The sequence below is a fragment of the Chiloscyllium plagiosum genome, unplaced genomic scaffold (assembly GCF_037043375.1).
Source record: "Chiloscyllium plagiosum isolate Xiang-an unplaced genomic scaffold, Cpla_swu_hap1 HiC_scaffold_13, whole genome shotgun sequence".
NCBI lineage: Eukaryota > Metazoa > Chordata > Chondrichthyes > Orectolobiformes > Hemiscylliidae > Chiloscyllium > Chiloscyllium plagiosum.
This window is the reverse complement of record NW_028270151.1, coordinates 48,336,180-48,356,175: the sequence shown is the minus strand read 5'-3', so window position 1 is coordinate 48,356,175 and position 19,996 is coordinate 48,336,180. Positions and strand designations below refer to the sequence as shown.

At 39.2% G+C, this 19,996-nt stretch overlaps 1 protein-coding gene across 6 annotated transcripts in view; it reads right to left on the bottom strand.

Moving 5' to 3' along the window:
• Nucleotides 1–19,996, bottom strand: part of pex5la (peroxisomal biogenesis factor 5-like a) — a 166,234-nt gene that overhangs the window by 81,044 nt on the left and 65,194 nt on the right. For 4 of the 6 annotated variants that reach the window (XM_043702242.2, XM_087993569.1, XM_043702241.2 and 1 more), the window contains exon 2: nt 18,000–18,104. The exons of the other annotated variants lie outside the window; for them this stretch is intronic. In XM_043702242.2, coding sequence (XP_043558177.1) covers nt 18,000–18,104 — 105 coding nt within the window. The remainder of the gene's footprint in view (nt 1–17,999; nt 18,105–19,996) is intronic. 6 annotated transcript variants of the gene reach the window in all.

Below are 19,996 nucleotides of genomic sequence, written 5' to 3'. Positions count from 1 at the left end.
ACCTAGAATGCAACATCCTGGTAAATCTCCAATGCACCTTCTCCAGTGCAATCATATCCTTCCTATAGTGTGGATTCCAGAACTGCACACTTTCAGAACTTCCAGAATCCAGCTGTGATTTATATGGCTGCAGCATAATCTCTCCCTGTTCTTAAATTCTATGCCTTGCTTAATAAAAGCAAAAATCCCCGTATGCTGCCCTAACCACTTTGTCTATCAGTCTCGCTACCTTCAGGGATTTACACACTAGGTTTCCTCTGATCTTTGGTGGTACCCAGGGTCCTACCATTCATGATGTATTCTCTTGCCTTGCATGTCCTGCCCAAATGCATCACCTTACAGTTATCCAGATTGAATTCGATTTACCTGTCTATATCCTCCTGTAATCTAAGACTATCTTCCTCACTACTTGCGACCCCATCGATTTCTGTATTATCCATGAACTTCATGATCAAATCTCCTATGCTTCTTTATATATACCACAGACTGTAAGGGCCCCAACACTGACCCCCTCAGGGAACCTCACTGGAGACTGGCTTCCAGTCATAAGAACACTCCTTGACCATTACCCTCTGCTCCTGCCACTCAGACAATTCTGGATCCAATTAGCCAGATCTTCCTGGATCCAATTAGCCAGATTTCCCTGGATTCCATGGGCTCTTACCTTTGCTTTCAGACTTGCATCTAGGACCTTATCAAAAGCTGTGGTGAAATTCAAGTAGACTACTTTGAATATATTTCCCTCATCTCCACACCTGGTCACTTTGTCAAAAACTTCAACTAGTTGGTTAGACATGACCTCCCCATAACAAAACCATGCTGACTGTTGTTGATTAATCTTGGACTTTCCAAATGCAGATTAATTCCATCCCTCAGAATTAGTTGCAATAGTTTTCTCACCACTGAAGCTTGACTGACTGGCCTATAGTTTCCTGATTTATTCCTCGCTCCATTCTTGAATATTGCTATGACATTGGCTGCCTTCCAGTTCTCAGGAACTCTCCTGTGACCAAAAAGGAGTTGAAATTATTGCCATCACCCCAATTATTTCCCTTCTTGCTTCACTCAACAGCCCTGGTTATTTCGCTATTCTTAAGCCTGCCAGACCACGCTCTGTCAATGCTCATTTCTTTAATTATACCACAGTCCTTCTCCTTGATTTGCATACCATAACATCCATCTTACTAGGGAACACTGACACAAAGTATTCATTTAGAATCCTACCTACATTCTCTGGCTCCACATGCAAATTTCCACTGTGGTCCTTAATAGGCTCTACTCTTTCCCTAGGTATTCTTTGACCTTTAATGTACATGTAAAATAATGGAGGATTTTCCTTTATTTCACCTATCATTATCCTTTCATGCCCCATTTTTGTTCTCCTAATTTCCTTTTTATGTTTCCACGTTGCACATACTCCCCTAGGGTATCTGTTGTTTTGAACCATCAGAATCTGCTACAAGCCTATCATTTTCTCTTTATCAAACTTGTACAAACTTCGATATCTAGGCTTCGCTGGATTTGTTGGTCCCAGCCCTTATCTGTACTGGGACATAATGGCCCTGTACTCTCCCTATTTCCTTCTTGAATGCAGTCCTCTAGTCTGACATAGATCTACCAAAACATATCTGTTCTGAGTCAAATCATACCTGATATTATTAAAATCGGTCTTCCCCCAGTTTAAAACACTGATTTCATACCCATTCTTCTTCTTTTCCATAACAAGCTTGAAGCTTTGATCGGTGTCTGCAAAATGTTCACCTAAGCCCATAATTATTCCTTCTCTTATAGGTCATTCTACATACCAACTTTAAAAGCTCTTTTGGATGCATTTAAAGAATTCTGTTCCCTCTAAACCTTTCATGTTATGAGTACCCCAGTTAATGGTGGGGAAGTTGAAATCCCCTACTATCATCACCCTATTACCTTTACACTTCTTTGAAATTTGCCTACGTATCTTCACTTCTATTTCTTTCAGACTGTTAGGGGGCCTATAGCACTCTCTCAGCAATGGTTTTACATTCTACACATATGGCTTCACCTGAGGAGCCTTCTAAGATGTCAAACTTCTTTACTACTTAATAGGGATAAAAGGTGAATGTGTGCACTATGCCAACATATACAAAGCATCACAATACTTTGTAGATTGTGTAGCATTGCTAGAAGACAAGTTAATGTTTTACATTTCTATTCCCTATATTGTTAACTTTCCACACTCAGGTCTGTATAGACAGTAGGTCCAGCTTATGCTCTAAATATAGAGTGGAATTGCATGTACAATATCATTGTGATTTCAATTTTGAAATAAACCACTGAAAATCAGGAATTAGGAGCAGCACACCTGTATTTGCTTAATAAATGCAAATATATGATATAAGTAGTGTTGACAATGCTCCAAAAGTGTTCGAGGATCTACAGGTGTTAATACTTAAAGCTCCAGAACAATGCTGTGAGCAAAGCAGGCGAAAAGTCACGGGGCTACTAAAATGGGTCCTGTTCCCTTCCTGATGAAAGGCTTTCTAATGAAGGGCTTATGCCCAAAACGTCGATTCTCCTGCTCCTCAGATGCTGCCTGACCTGCTGTGCTTTTCCAGCACCACACTCTCGGCTACTAAAATGGGTCTTGTTCATTTCATTTGAACACTCTCATTTATTAAAATATCAAAAATGGGAAAGAAATTCCCTGAGTCTTGATTGTCAATCATTTAACAATCATGGTTGTGTTGGGCAAGGGAGATGCGGGAAGGGGGTTTTGGGGTTGCAGTGCTGGGAGCTGCAAGTCATGTCAAAAACTTTCAATTACTTGGTCCACCCACAATTGGCAATTCTAATTATACAACATTTAAATATTTACTTTTATGATTTTTCTCCATTCCACCTACATCCATATACAGGAGGGAGGTTATTTCTATTACACTGATACTCATATACACTGTTATGCAACACTCTTGATAATATGCTCCATTAAGAAGCCCAGATTACCACTATATGAAATTTCCTTTAGTTACAACTCTTGGGTTCAGTGGTCATTTGCCACGGGGCCTTAACTTGATGCAAATAGACTGCAAATAAATGTAATCTTCAAGTTAAGTTGGTTAACTTAAGCAGATTGGTAACAGAACATCAATTGATGAAATTTTACTAAAGGCTATTATAAACAGGGTGAATATAGTTTTGAATAAAATGTCCTCAAGATAGATAATGCAAGTTCTAAAAATAGTTACTAAAATAAACAAATGCAGATGGCAAATATTCACAGCTCAAATTAGCCATGATTAAAACTTTATATTATAATTAAGCTGACACTTATCAAAGGGAACTGGCATTCTTTTCATAAAGACTGACTTGCACCTGTCATATTTCATTGATATATATTGAAAAAAAAATCAGTTAGATGTGTAGAGTTTGCATTTTTCTTTCCACAAAAACTGTCTCAGCAATTCTAGTTTCAACTTAAGTAAAATTATTAATTTTCCTTCAAAATATCTACAGAAAGAATTTGCATCGGATGAACATCTGGCAAAAAATAAGCTCTTGCAATGTTTTTTAATCACTTCTTGAAATGCATCCAATTGAAGAGTGAATAGATGATGCACTGTGCTATTAAAAATGATGATGCAAATGAGAAGCCTGAAGGGACAGCACAAACAATAACAGCTTAACTCTCCAAATGTTCAGTTATGAAAGAGAAACATAACACCACACAGCCCAATTGTTATATAAAAGTGAACCATGATGTAATAGAATGGAAGGTAAAGAAATATAAGAAAGGAGCAGATTTATTTAAGTCTATGTTGAGAAACTGATCAAATTAGTTAAATGTTACAGACTACTAACTCACTATACATTTAGTTTGAATTTTAATAGTTGCACTTAGAATGTGGTGCACAATTCCACGTGTCACAGCATAAACAGGTCAGTGCAAGTTGCAGGAGAAAGCAATTGTATGACTGACTTGATGGAGGAAATGTGTTATTTTGTCCAATTACTTAAATTGGACATTGTCCTATAAAAAAAAAGAGCAGTTTGCAAGATGTGGTATCTGCTCTAAGGATTCCAGAAACTATAATAATGACTAGAGATAAGATTGCAGTTTTTCATCTTGCCCAAAAAGACAGACCAGAGAACACACAAGGAATTCGATCAGAGGTAGTTTCAAAACTTGGGCGCATACACTTGGTTTCACTGTGATCAGGCTTTTGTAAGGAGATGACAGAAACATAAAGTATTGATTCTTTAGTGAGAATTTAAGATAGGTTTCTTCTAGAAATATTTTGGTACACAGATTGTGAGTAATGTGAAACATGACATAATTTGCCATAAAAATAAATACTGCATTTATAGAATGCTTTTTCTGGCCACTGCACACCTCAAAAGCCAATCAAGTACCTCTGAAGTGTAACCATCGTCGTACTAAATGAAACATAGCAATTGATATTTATAAGTCACAATGTGATAATGACCAGATAATTTGCTTTTCTGAGTTTGGTTGAGGGGTAAATATTGGAGTTGACAATGGGGATAGCTTATCTGCTCTTCTTGAATAGTGTCATTGTATCTTTTCCATCCTCCAAGCCAGTTTAATTTCTCATCCAAAAGATGGCATATCTGATGTTGTGGTGCTATTTTACAAAGTCAGTCTTAATGTTTGTGCTTAAGCCCTGGTGTGGGAATTGTGCCCTGATCCTTGTGAGTCCAAGTCAAGAATGGTACCAACTAACCATGTTAAGAGGACTTTGGAACTCTGGTTTCCACAACATTTTGAATCACTAGCATTTTCCCTGCCTTCTGTAAGGAAAATGGAAATAACCATACCTGGCACTATGCTAATAAAAAAATTGCCAACCTCGTGAAGAAAAGGTAAGTAGCTTGAGTAAGAGGAAAGCAAAATGTTTGGAAAGTGAAGTAATCTTCAGCAATGTTGTTTAATCAAATTATTTTTAAAGCACCCACATTTCATGCAATTTGACAAGCTGGGTGCACAGTTTCAGCTATAGTACACACCACATGGTGCCAGATCTGCTTGCAGCTGAATTATTATGGAATAGAATCCCTACAGTGTGGAAACAGGCCCTTCAGCCCAACAAGTCTACACCGATCTTCCTAAGAGTAACCCACCAGACCCATTCCCCCTACCCTATTATTCTACATTTACCCCTGACTCATGCACCTAACCTATACAACCCTGAACAATATAGGCAATTTAGCATGGTCAATTCACCTAACCTACACACCTTTGGACTGTGGAAGGAAACCAGAGCACCCTGAGGAAACCCACACAGACACTGGGAGAATGTGCAAACTCCACACAGAGCAACAGTGGAGGATTAGACCCTTAAGTGGTCATCAACTGGAAATTTAATATCTTTAATTGGTGATGGAGCAGGATGGTCATAAACCTTCCCAACCAGAAGTGAACTGCTGACAAATCTTGTCGAGTACAAATAATTTCCCAGGATCCATGCTTCAACATGTATTATTTGATTGTTTCTAAAATAATTTTGCAAAATTAAGTAATTTATTTATAAAACTGCTGAACATAAGGTTTTTGAAATTTGTCTTTTGAATTAAAAAAATATGCATTTATATGTATGGACAAATATACAGATCCACTTTAAATAAGATAGAAAGTACTGATCTGTTACTGTTGTGTTTAGGTTGGAAATGAAATTTCCAATATTTATTCTTCTTGTTGAAAAAGTCACCTCTGTCTGTATACTAAAATGTTTAAGCATGCGTATTTTGTAAAAGATATGGGTATCAACTGAAAAGATTTGAGTAAGATTTTCACTTTTAAATGTATGTATCTTACTTTAGGAAATGTGTCAGCTGAGAGACAAAGATAGACTGATACAGAAAGGCACATATAAGAGGCGGGAAGAACACAACAAAGGCAGGCAGCATCAGGAGGTGGAGAAGTCATTGTTTCAGGTATAACTGAAACACCGACTTCTCCACATCTTGATGCTGCCTGGCTTGCTGTGTTCTTCCCGCCTCCTGCTTGTCTACTTTGGATTCCGGCATCTGCCATTTTTTGTCTTTAACAGAAAGACACATAGCAAAATACTGTTCCTATGCTAATTTAAATGTTGTTAACACATAAAAAAAAATTCTTTTATTGCATCCTCTGAAGCAGGTAAGACATGAACCCAGGCCTCCTGATTTGGAGTTAAGGACACTACCACGAAACCTTAACCGCCCTTTGAAAGTTTCTCAAAAGTACTAGCTTTAATTGCTACGAGATGTACCTTATTAATATATAATAAATATTCTACTCAGTGAGAAAGATAAAGCCAAAACGATAAAGTGATACATTCTGAGAAAATGTGCCCGTGTCCAGAAACCAATAATGAAACCCTGACGAAATGAACCTAGATGGTGGTCAGGAGGACATACTTTCTTCTACTGACTGGCAAAGGAAGCCATGCCACCTGACTCAGCAAGCCTGCACTGAGATAGCAACATAGGTCAGTGCAGTATTCCAGGTGAAACGCAATGCATGGTAGGGCAGGAAGAAGGTGAACCTTCTTACTTGCCAGCTGACTTGGACAAAGGAGAAAGTGAGGACTACAGATGGAGATCAGAGTCAAAAAATGTTCCAGTGCCACACTTATTGACTTGGGCGAAGGTTGGAGGAGAACAGTAATGAAGGAGGAAGCAAGGATACTGTGATGAAGATATGATTTGGAGATGCCGGTGTTGGACTGGGTTGCACAAAGTTAAAAATCACACAACACCAGGTTATTGTCCACAATTGTGCTTCCAATTAAACCTGTTGGACTATAACCTGGTGTTGTGTGATTTTTAACTTAGTGATGAAGATAGAATTGGGTAACAGTCCAGAGAAGTAAGTGGCAGGTTGCTGCTACCAGATAACCACTCTGAATTTTATGTTGGGAACTGGCCACATTTAGGTTCTCATGGAATAAGAGTGCTCCAAACAAATGAAGGTTGTGGGCTTTTTAAGGACAGACAAATGCACAGAAATTAGTGATATTCTAAACTTTAAAGAGGGAAGTCTGAAATTGTGTTCTCAATGTTGAGATTCTAATATTTTTCATTTTCCTAGATTTCTCTGATTACCCATGCCACTGAATGGAATGAAAAGTTCTGCCTAATGTTTTAACCATCTTTGAGAAGCATTTAAATAAATTCTGCCAGATCAAAATCTTCAATTCCCAAATGACAGGCTTTTGGAGTCTGCAAGTGAGCTAAACCCACATTCTACCCCCAGTTCTCCACAGTGGTGTCAGATATGACACTTCAAGTTCACCAAATCCTAGCACACCCCAATGCTACAAAATCCAGGGCAATGTTCAAATTGGTATTAAGTCCCACAGAATGCCAAATTCATTGTTTCCCTCAGTTTTGCTAAATACCAATAACTTCAACTAATATATCTGACATACCATCCTGTTGATTACTGCAGTTAAAGTGACTCAAATAAAAGATAATGCTATGCAAAAAAGGTGAAGAAATTGAAAAATAAAAGGCACTAATGTTCATTTCTTTTTGGGATAATGGCTGCAGAATTCAATCTTCAAGTTACTATTAATCGGTAGTCTAAAAATTTTTATACCTAATGGAAGTTGACTTATTTGTGCACATAAATCAATGAAACAACACATCCTCATATACAAAATACAGAAACAAAATAATGAAAGATCTGTTAGTATCTTTTACAATGGAAGCATTTTCAAGTTAGGTTTGTTTACACGTAATGCAGACTTAGCTCAATAATTATACCCCTCCCACATCACCTTTGTTGAATAGCTACTGTCAACATCAACAGACTCTAAGCTGAATTCTACCTTTTAAGTGAGGAGTGCTATATGAGTGCCATCAAGAGTTTTGGAGAGTTTTTGCTGTGGTTTGTACCAAAATTACTAGCCGTATCTTATCTCAACTTCTTAACTATCTACCTTGCCCCATGTCATCCCTCTTATCCAAGTCTAGCCCTATGTTACCATGCTCCATTCACAGAAATACTCATCTTTCAGCACATATCTGCCGAAACACCAGCATGACAGTGGTGCCTGCACCATCTTTAAAAGGTCACTGTACACCTGGTGAAGCACTTGCATTCTGAAGATGCACTCCTCGGTGATGTGCACAGTGTGAAGGTGTCAGAGAAGAGGAAGATGGCATTATGAGGTCATAGAGGAGTCCTGATCCAGAGGAAGGACATCAGAATAACAGATCACATCACCAGACCCTGGCAGCTTGGTCTGCGGTTGCCATCCAAAACACTGCTGTCTCTATAGTGCGGATGATTGGCCAGCAGTGCTGGAAGAATGTCAATGACCATCTCCACTCTGCTAGGTTCAGTGCCACTCTTCTCTCTCAGCCAGCTCCCACTCAGTCTCTCCCTGTTAATGCATCACCTCCCACCAAGGTTCATACTCTGTCACTTTACTATTACCTTCAACATCTTCCTTCACTCATTTTCACCCATTCCAACCTCCCATGATGCCTGCCTCCTTTCTCCTTTGTCTTGCACGTGTCAGTGGGATATCCATGACTTAGGTTGGTGGCTCTATCAGAAGCTACTATCTGGACCTCTGAGGACCAAGATCTCAGAGGAAGCATTAAGAAGGCTTACTCCTGAAGGCCTAACCAGGTCAGATACTAACAGCATGTTGAGAAAGCTTAAGAGCTGCTAGACCACTCACTGTCGGTTAACAGCCCAAGATCAGGCCCCTACCCATCCCCAGACATGCGAAAACCCTGTGATGTCAGCAATCCTGGAGTTTATCCACATGCACAAGGAGGAACAGGAGCAGCACAGATGTGGGACACATTGACCTTGATCGCCCAGAGAGTGCTGTGGGGATCCAGCTGTGCCTCAAGCATGCAACTGTCTGGCTGCCTTTATGGACAGGTTGGCAGCTGCCAATGGGGAGCCAGATCCAGCATCTCAAGGTTTGGATAGGTGCCAACACCTGTACTGTATCAACCCAAATCTGGGTCCTCAGGACTGAAGATGGAATGCCAGTGGGGGTGGGGGAATCTGACATACACTTGAGGTGCTCCTCCCTCTCAAGGAGACAGAGCAATCCCAGCTGGAGAAGAAATCACACACAGCCCTCTCAGAAGTTTCCTCTCAGGATACTCCACAAATGGACAGACCCTCCATCTCCATGTTGCCTCCACCCACTTTGACCCTTGGATGTTCAAGACCAGGGAAGGCCATTAGCTTCTAAGAAACCCTAAGAATGTCAGGGCCATTCAGGCACAAATGGCCCATGGACTGTCCAACTAAAACACGAGGGCTGACAGGCTCCACTGCTGAACAGGCTGCCTGCACCCCAGTTGTGGTACCTGGAACAAGATGAAGTGGGTGGGAGAGAAATAAAAACTATTGAGGGCACTTTGGTTGCATATGTTGACATTGAATTGTATACAAAGTATCACGCTTGTATAAATTTACATGTTTTTGTTGGACTCTTTCTGTAGCCCCAAATGTAACTGTGGTACACAGGATGTACCAAGGATTGACGTCCATGTTGACAGCCTGCCGCAGCATGTGGAAGCAAGGTGAACAAGTCATATGTAGGGCAATAGGTCACGCTGGCACCATTGTCCCTTCAACAGCACTAATCTTTCTGTAGTTTCTACATCCAAAGTGCTGGTGTAAATGAAGTAGCCAGAAATAACTGGGGCAGGGATGTGAGCAGCACCACTAAGGCCCAAAGCCACAGGATCATGAGAGATTAGGGAGTCCACAGGTCGGCATCCTGTATCATGCATGGGTTTGTGTGTAATGTCCTTGCACTCTAAAGGGTGTCATAGTGGTGGGCCTTCCTTCCTTAAAGCCAAAATGAACCTGGCTGTATAAAAAGTCCTCCTGCATGACATCCATCCCATCCATGTTTTACAGTTTTCCTGCCCGCTTCCCTTCACCACAGTCATCTTCCCATTCTCCCAGCCTGTTGCCTCTAGACCTAATGAATAGATTCCTGTGCCCAATTCCTGCAGCAGTGGCCCCTTGACATTCCATGCCTAAACCCCTTTCCATAAAATTTCTCTGGATAGACTTGATGAGCTGACCATGGCCCACTCCCTTGAGTGATCTAACACACAGCCCCTGACCAGAGCACCAGACTCCTGACTTATGCCAGTTGTGCAATTACCCCGCCCCCCCCGAACTGTGTGCTACAGAGCCACAGATCTAACTGCGACTCACTCCCCCAACCCTCGGCAAAGAACACTTTGACTAGATACCTAACTATGGCCAACCCTGGACTGGTACTGGAGGCTGCCTTTAACTTACTGAGCCAGGGTCCCACTGACTGACAGATGCCTTGATGCACTTCAAAGGAATATTATCCTAAGAGTTTAAGACATGGTCGCTTGCTTGCTGCATATATCGCATGCTTGCTGTGTAAGTTGCTGGCTCATAGTGCAGGTGTGAGGTGACGTATCAGACTGCCATACAGCAAGATGCATACCCCGTTGATGAAGACTGCTGAGCAGAAAAGCGAGCTACCCGCTTGCATGACTGCAATTATAGGCACGGTAAGGCAAGGCAAAGTATCACCGCTGAGAATGCAGGTCGGCACCACATGGTTGAATACATTGATAATGAGAGCGCAGTCCTGAGATGCAGCCTGGTCCAATCTGTGAACTAGGTGCCTGTCCCTGTTTGCAGAGTGTTCTTTCAGCAGTCCTTTAACACTAGTTGCTAGTGCATCCTGAAATGCAGGTCTTTGCTTCCAATGTATCCCAAGAGAGGGCCATAGAGATGCGATGAGGATTCTGAGGTGAGTGATGATGCAGGGGGTGGCAAACATTCAGACGCAGATGATTGTGATAAGGGGGATATATGGCTGGGGTTCCTAGTTGGGGATTGTGCCTTAAGATGCTCTTTGGTGCAGAACAATATGGCGACTTGTTGCAGTCAACAGCAAACTGAAGTTACCAGGCACTCACTCTGATTTCCATGTCATAGAATCATACAGACCATTCCATCCAACTAGTTTACGCTGACCATGTTCCCAAACTAAGCTATTCCCACCTATCTGCATTTGGCCCATATCCCTCCAAACCTTTCCTATTCAGGTACTTTCCAAATGTATTTTAAATGTTGTAACTGTACTTGCATCCACCTTCTTCCTCTGGCAGATCATTCCATACACCAACCATTCTCTGTCTAAAAATGTTGCCCCTCAAATTCCTTTTTAAATCTCTCTCCTCTCACCTGAAAAATATGTCCCCTAGTTCCACCTTTGGGAAAAGATCTTTGCTCTTCACCTTATCTATGCCCTCAGGAGCTTACAAACCTCTAAGGTCAGCCCTCAACTTCCTACGTTCCAAGGAAAAAATGCCCCAATCTTTACAACACAAACCTTCCATTCCTGGCAACATCCTGGTAAATCTTTTCTGAACCTTCTCCAATTTAATAATATCCTTTCTATAACAGGGTGACCAGAACTGGACACAGTACCCCAGAAGATGCCTCATCAACGTCCTGTACAACCTTAGCATGACATCTCAAAGGTCTGAGCAATGAAAGCAGCATGCTAAACACCTTTTAAACCCCCTGCCTACATGTGATACAAATTTCAAAGAATTATGTACCTGAACCCTTCGGTATCTCTGTTGCACAACATTACACAGGGCTTTACCATTAATTGTATAAAGCCTGCCCTTGTTGAGAATTCTTGAAGTCCAGTTTGTTCTGAGTGTTCAGTAAGATTAGAAGCTTAATACTAATGGTTGAGTTATGCATTTAATAAGGCATTTAACAATCTACAATCCTGCTTAACTGGCGATCCACTCTGCCTAGTGAGAAACTTGCCTCACTACTTAGCAAATGCATAGGAGTTGCAGTGAGTTGCTCCTGATGCTGAGATAGGCATTGCCAGACTTCTCGCGTGACTCTACCGGAGATCTCTCCATAACCCATATCATTCAGACCCATGTATGATTCTGCCCTCCATCTTAAAATAAAAAGAGATTTAGTTACAGTTAAAAAAGCCTCCCCATGTACTTTAACCCAGGCATGTGCCTTAGCTATACTGAATCAGTATTTTTAAAATCATTTAGTTTCCCTTAGTAGCTTTTTGTTGCTTCAACATTAAGTAAACCAATTCAGCATCTTCAAATGCTGGCTAGTGTATGAATTGCTAACTCAAATTCACTCTGAAATGGACTGAAAATGTATTATTCATTTAAGTATGGTATTTACAAACCATCTGACTGGATTGGATCCTCACTCATATCGGAGCTGAATGAATGAATTAACCCTCAAGCATGATATTTCTCAACAATCAAAATTTTAAATTATAAATAAAAGTAATTAATAATAGTGTGCATTTAGAATATCATAGAATTAGAAAATGTCTGAAAATTGGTTAAATAAATCTGTCTAATATTTAACACTTTGCATGATTTACTTATAGGTCAAATGTAATCAATTAATTTTTGTGAATCAGTTGCACTATTGGAAAATATTGGCCTAAAATTTTGTCTAAATTTGGGTGATGAATGAGTAGTGCACATCAGGAGCCAGAAGCACACAAGACATGACCAAAACTAAGCAGATACCTTTCAGGTCTCCAAACACAGATACTGAACTCTGAGATTCAATTTGGGCCATTAATATTGTGGGGGTAAGTACCATGGTAAAATGAGATTGAAATTTTAGGTGGGGGCCTCCAGAAACCGCCTATAAGGTTTGATGGTTGGACTGCAATAGGAACAATGGTTGCTCTCAGTGTTGACAAATTTCGAAGATGAGATCCCTGGAAAATGCTCCAGATGCTTCACAATCTGATGACTGCTTTAGATTTTAGTGGTGGCATCAAATGCATTTTGAACACACTTGGAGCTCAGGAGAAAGACCCGCAAAATCTAAATACTTTGCCTTTCTTCTGCACCCAAAAAGGCTGTGCAGTGGGGTCCAATTTCTATCCAATATTCTTTGGATGACTCAAAACAAAAACACAAGGTGTCGGTTCTATAGGAGAACGCACTTTTAAAATTATTGCGATAGAGAGAATTTCATGATCACCGATATTTTTGAACTAGAGCAAACTTCTTGAACTCTTTTAAAAAAAAGCTAGTCTGAAGTATTTAATTGGGTATTAGAACAACTTCCATCCAATCAAATTAGAAAAGGGAAAATGAAGTATTAGGTAGGTGGTTTTCCTTTTTTAACATTATGATTGATCTGATTTTGTGACTTGTAAACCTACTTGATTTATCTATCAAAAGAATCAGCTGATTATATAGGGAATCCAATATGTTAAATTTCCAGGTAGTCTAAATAAGACTCTATGGAACTGAATCCATTGGTGAGTCTGCATGATATTTGCCTTAGTTTCAGATTCATCGTAGAATATTTCTCAAAAAGCACTGGCATAAATGGACTGGACCAGTAGCTTGATCTGAATGACCTGCTTCATCTATGTCTTAAGGACATTTGCACTGAAGGAATGAGACTGAAGTGACACCAATGAAATAGTGAGCTATTTTTTCTGGAAAGACTTTGCTGGACCCGGCTGAATGTGTGTGCGTGTTGGGTGGAGCAGAAGTTGGGGGGTGCTACATTCAGTAGTCTTGGTCAGAGAAGCAACTCAGATCTCTAGCCCTAAGCAAAGATTAAACAGTGATTGTGTAAGATGCTGAATCGATCAAAGATGATAATAGAAATATGCAGGACCATCTTGTCTTTGATACTTTAGCAGTAGGGATTTCTATAGCATCAAAAGGTCCGGAGCTCCTGATACATTTGTATTGTATGGGTACTCAATGTCAACCACACACACTGATACCATAATCTCTATTAGATCACACATTATGCCTAGTTTTAGGGGCCTTGCTATCCAAATATCTGAGATATTAGACATTCTGCAGGGTAATATGTATTGGCTCTTCTTGAAGCCCTGGCTAAAATGCACAAGTTTCAAGCAGTCTACCAGCTCGGTTATCTCCAAACTGCCCTATTGCTTTAGCAGATTCATTGTATCCAATTTCCTTGGGTAGCTAGCTGCTAAATACATTGTCCATATTGGTTTTCATTGACTTATTCAATTTCCTCCTGTTCTTCTGAAGCCCTGCTCGATCAACATTGCACATTGCTATATCTTTTTGGCAGATTACATCATGAGATGGGAGCAGAATCCAAATCCAATCAATTACTATGCATTTCATTTATGTAATGTGATTGTCGCTGGCAAGGCTGGCATTGTTGCCATCTCTGCTTTTCTTGAACAAGTTGGTAGTGAGCCATTTGTACCCACCTAATGCAGTGTGTATGATCCATGCACAGCCACAATACTATCAGAAAGGAAGGTTCCAAGATTTTGACCCAGCAATAGTGAAGAAATGGTGATATACTTCCCAGGCAGGATGGTGTGTGACTTGAAAGGGAACTTGAAGCTGGTGATGTTCTCATCTGTTTGTTGCCCATTTTCTCCTAGGTGGTAGAGGTTACAAGCTTGGGCAGTGGAGCCTTGAATTTCTGCACTGTATTTTGCAGATGGTACACACTACTGCCACTGAGACCTGATGAGAGTGAACCAATATTTAAGGTGTAGATGGGGTGCCAATCAAGCAGGCTACTTTGACCAAATGATATAGTGTGTTCTTGGAGTTACACTCTTCTAGGCAAGTGGAGAGTATTCCATCACATTGTTGTCTTGTATTTTGCAAATGGTGGACAGGTTTGAGAATCAACTGCAGAATTCTCAATCTGTGACCTGCCCTCATACCCACTAAATTTAATAAGTATCATTCATAACTAAAAAATAATAGAATATCTCAAGTCAATGAAATTTATTGAAGCTGAAAATATCAATGAAGTATAATGTTGAAAAATGTAAATTTGTCCACTTTGGTGGGAAGAATAACAAAGAAGCATATACTCTAATTGGTGAGAGATTGCAGAGGGGTCTGAGTGTCAGAATGTAGGAATCACAAAAGGTTAGTATGCAGGAGCAACAAATAATAAAGGAAGTTAAATACAATGTGTTAATTTATTATAATGAGAATTGAATACAAAATAAATATTTTAGGTATACAGGACATTAATGAGGCCACATGTGGAATGCTCTATACAGTAATAATCTTCCTTATGGAGGGATGCAAATACATTAGAAGCAGTTCAGAGAAGGTTTACCAGATCAGTATCTGGAATGACCGAGTTGTTTAGCAGGAAAGGTTAGACAGGCTGGCCTTTTTCTGTTAGAATTTAGAATGCAATAAATGATGCAGCTGAAACATGAAAGATCTTAGGGTCTTCGCAGAGTTCATGCGAAAAGGATTTGTTGTCATGAGAGCGATTCTTGAACTAGGAGCCATGGTTTCAAACAAGGGGTTACCATTTTAAGGCAGAGCTAAGTTTTTTTCCCCCACAAATAGTCATTGAAACCTCTCTTTCTCAAAAGATGGTAGAAGCAGAGTCCTTGAAGATTATTCAGGCAGAGGTAGGTAGATCCTTGATAAGCAAAAGAATGGCAAGTTATAAAGGTGCAGGCAGGAATGTGGAGTAATCAGATCAGAAACAATCTGATGGTAGAGGGAGTTCAAGTGGCTGAATGGTCTCTTCCTGCTCCTAATTCAAAATGTTCATATGTATGTTTGTAGTTGAATGTTGCTGTAACTTTCGGCTATGGACAGTTTATTTTTAATATTTTCATAATTTACAAGTCTATAAAAGGCATGAAAATTTGTGGTAATGGGTACATTTCTGGGAAGTGTATTAAGGAGTTGGCCTGTGGCCATTTTTGCTGACATTAAGTTTGCAGGTATGGGTTCTAGAAAGGGGCCAAAGGTAAGGGAAATTTGCTGTGCATTTGGTTTACCCTCATATGCTCAACACCTTTCTTTCCACATTCTTTTATGGGATATAAGCATCACCAGCAAGGACAACATTTGCTGTCCATCTTTAATTGCCCTTATAAATGAATGATTGATGGATCATTTCAGAGGGCAGTGAAAGATTTGCCACAAGAAAATGGGTTTCAAGTGATACATATGCCAGACCAGGTAAGATTTCTTGCCTGAAAGCAAATTATTGAACTTGATGGGTTTTTCTGATGATGAGTAACAGTTTCATAGTCACCGTCACCGAAATGAGCTTTCAATTCCAGAATTATTAATAGGAATTAAATTCCACATGTTGTCATTGTTAGATTTGAATCAGTGTCCCCAGAACATTAGCCCAGGATTTTGGATGGTTACTTACCACCATGGCATTGCCTCCAATGTATGACATGTCCAATAAAAGTCTGCTAGTCCAAAGAAGTTGTCTAGCACCTTGGTGTCTGCCCCCACCAGCCCCTCATTGCAAGAGCCAAATGGAAAAGAAAAGGTGTAAATTGTGGGTCTACTTTTTTGAATTACTTCTAAATCTGGCCAAGGTGGCTATGAACAAGATCAGGCAGCAGTAGGAAGTCAGTTGGGGGTGGTTTAGTCTGATCACCTGCCTCTCTTCTGTGGCTATGTCTGTGTGTGTCAGGGGGAGAAGGAGCACAGGACAACTGCTCATACTATTGAGGTTCTATACAACCAGTGGGCACAGGAACTTGAGGGGTGGAATTTGTGTGTGCTTTACCAATTCTGGGTATTTTATTTTAAGTTGTTTAAGTTACTACGCTTCCTTTAACTGTTTGAGTTTGTCTTAATGGAAAACCTTTAAGTTGCTTCAAAAGAGGGATATCAAGGATCACTTGTAATAAAATAAAATACTTTACCTTTGTCTTTCAGGATCCAGTGACTAAACCTGGCCTGCATATACAGGTGAGACTCACATCTACTCTTAACTTGTGTGGGAGATACAAATAAACTTACACTGGGTCTAAATGAGGACGAGATTCACTGCAACTTCAAACGTGCGGTATCTTTTTACACTGATCACATTGTCGAGGTGTGTGATTCATTCACACTATATCTTGCAGGAAGCATCAACATGAGGCTGGGATTAGTTTTCAGCTGTTATCTCAGATTCCTACAGAAGTTATGACGGGTGTTCGCTAGAATGGCCACAGCTTTGCAACACCATATCTTTTGCAATTATTGCCACATTGGAAAGGGTAAAATTGCATAAATAACTCCATCAATTTCAATTAAACTGCAGAATGAAGAAATAACGAAGACTGAATGTGCCATTTAATATAGAAATAAGCAATTCACAGCTTTGCAATTAGCAACAAGGGAATATTCATGTTAAAACTAATATAAAATGAAACCTTTTGGTGCATTAAGAATCATATTTAGTTACAACCAGCAAAAACACTGATGATATGTGAAGAAAAATGTAAAGGCAAGAAAAGGACCCATGTCACATTTACAAAGGACAGAACACACCACAAATATGAGTCATCACAAATGCAAATGAATCAAAAATACTAAACTCTCGAATTAGAAAATAGACCACAAACTTGAATAAATAAATATTATGCTTTGACATGGCTGGATAAGAGGGAAAGAATATGATCTGTGCTTTTAATCTGATTCTTCAATATATTATTTCACAGGTCTACCCTTCGTTAAATAAGTGAATATGATGCACTTTTACAGTTGAAAACTGATACGACTTGTAAGCTATTGTAGTGAAGCCCATTTTAAAATTATATTTTTAAATAGACAGAAGCAGTACAGGATTCAAAATTGTATTCTAGATGTAAGTGGACTGAAGTTGGACTAAGACTCTACCTTAGTCTATGTAACGTACCAAAACGCTACTTGTCTAGATTTGTCAAAACTGAGCTCAGCATTTGAGGAAATTATGAACAAACTGATGTCCCTCAAAATCAATTGGAAGAATGGGTCCCTCTGGTAACATGATTTGAAAGCAATTAACACAGAATGGGATGGATGTTAATGATGGTACAGTAGGCAAACATTAGTTAGATATTACATTATTAACTGAATTAATCATATTTAAGGAATGCTTCCATCTTAAACTGTGTTTCATAACATTGTCCTCATACATTCAGTTCACATGACTGAATGACCACATGCCAACCTGATGTTGGCATGATGCTGCCCACCTGTGATGTCACAGTGAGGAGGGGTTTTCCTTCTCCAGACTCCTCCCTCGGTATCTCCTTCATCACCATGGTAACACCCTTATCTGCAGCCCTAGCGCCTTTCCCCTACAACAGTGAAATCAACAATGACTTGTGTCAAAAGTCTTTAAGCTATTACTGTTCAATTTTTAATTTTTCTTTTCAATATAAGTTTTCTTGTTAAACTAACACTTTTATAACATTCTTAGAATTGAAATAAACTTTAAGGTTTAAATTGGTAACAAAAACATTATTTTGTAACCAAAGCATGAAGTGAACAATGGAAACATCCAAAAACATCGTCACAACATCACTAATATTCACCATGGAACCGCTTGCCACAGATAATTCAATCACAAAAAAGGATCCATTAGCCCACAAGTCAGAAAAAAACATTGTACCATGGGTGAAAACTGTATGGCACACAAATTGCAAGGAAATATTTGGGGAACATTCTAACTACAGTGCTGTACAGACATTAAAAAAAAATTGTATGTATTTTGCTTCTAAGAAAATAAAGTTATTAATTTTCTTACCATGTTTATCAAATATATACAAATAACAAAATTCCCTGTTTTTCGTTAATCATCTTGTTTCAGGGCTCACAATTATTTTATTCCTTTAAAACACTCATGGAGATTTTCTTTAAAATGCATATTTAATATGATTTATGGAAAAGCTTACCAGGTTCAGGTGCACACAAGACTTTGAAATTTAAAATTTATGATCTAAAACTGGCTTTTCTTTATTTCCCCAGTATTTTTCCCCCATTATTTTCTTGGCACAATAATAATTGAGATACCACTGAATCAAATAAAGGACATGAAATGAAGAAGATTATCTGAGTCTGGGAGAATAAACAATCTGAAATAACATCAGTAAACAACTATTCTGGGTTTCATATTTGACTTTGTGTGTTAGCTCATGTCATTCAGTCAGGCACAGTAATTTCCTTGTTCACATTTAAATAGAATTTTTCTTTAAAACATCACTCTTGGGACTAACTACAAAAATATATGTTTTTGTTCAAGGTAATTATTTGTGTTTTTAAAGTGGCACTTTGAGATGAGACTCTTCAAGGATACATTTTAAAGATTTTAAAATCTGTATACTAATTAATCACTTGAGAAAATAAGAATGAAACACAAACAAACATGCAACCACCAAGTCTGTATTTTTATATGCTGGTCTTGTGGTATTAGCCTTACAGCACAGAAAGAGCAACTTCACATAACTATGCTGAGCACATAATTCAGATGCCAGCAGTCAAATTGCTGAATCCTGCAGTTATATTGTGTGCCTACAGCTTACAATAAATGAGCCTGCCTACTGAACCATGATTGCAATGGGTTTACTGTTTCAATTCCATTGACAAAAATGTCACACAAGATGCCATCACTGTTCAGTTACTGCTGTCAACAAAGAACAACAGTTTTGTAACTATATTTTTCTACAGTTGTTATCTTATAAAATTCAAGATGAAATTAATGTCAATGAAAAAGCTAAGCTATATACTCTATAATTACTGACAAAATATTTATGCTTTATTTTTATTTTTCTATTCAAGCAACAGGTCTCTTTTACAGTTGATTAGGGACTGTAACTTAGTTTAAAGTTCCTTAAGCAAGAACAATAGCCAACCAGCTGTTCACTGACATATTTCTTACTTGATCATTTAGATTCAGATGGTAGTTACCAGCATTCGTCATGCTTCGTCCATGTCACAATGTTCAAAACATAAGGAACAATGGAACATAGGACCATGATTTGTTATTTTTTCTTCTAAGTGGAGGTGTGGAAGTCTTTAAGAATGAGATGCTCTTCCAAGCCCGACCAACAAGAAAGTCCATCTGATCAAATGTCAATATTGCACTTTAGTGACCTGACAGGGATCTTATCAAATCAGGTCACGCGGCCAAGATGTCCCATTCCCACCTTTAGCTGTCAGCCAATCAGATGCACACAGCCACTTTGAGGAG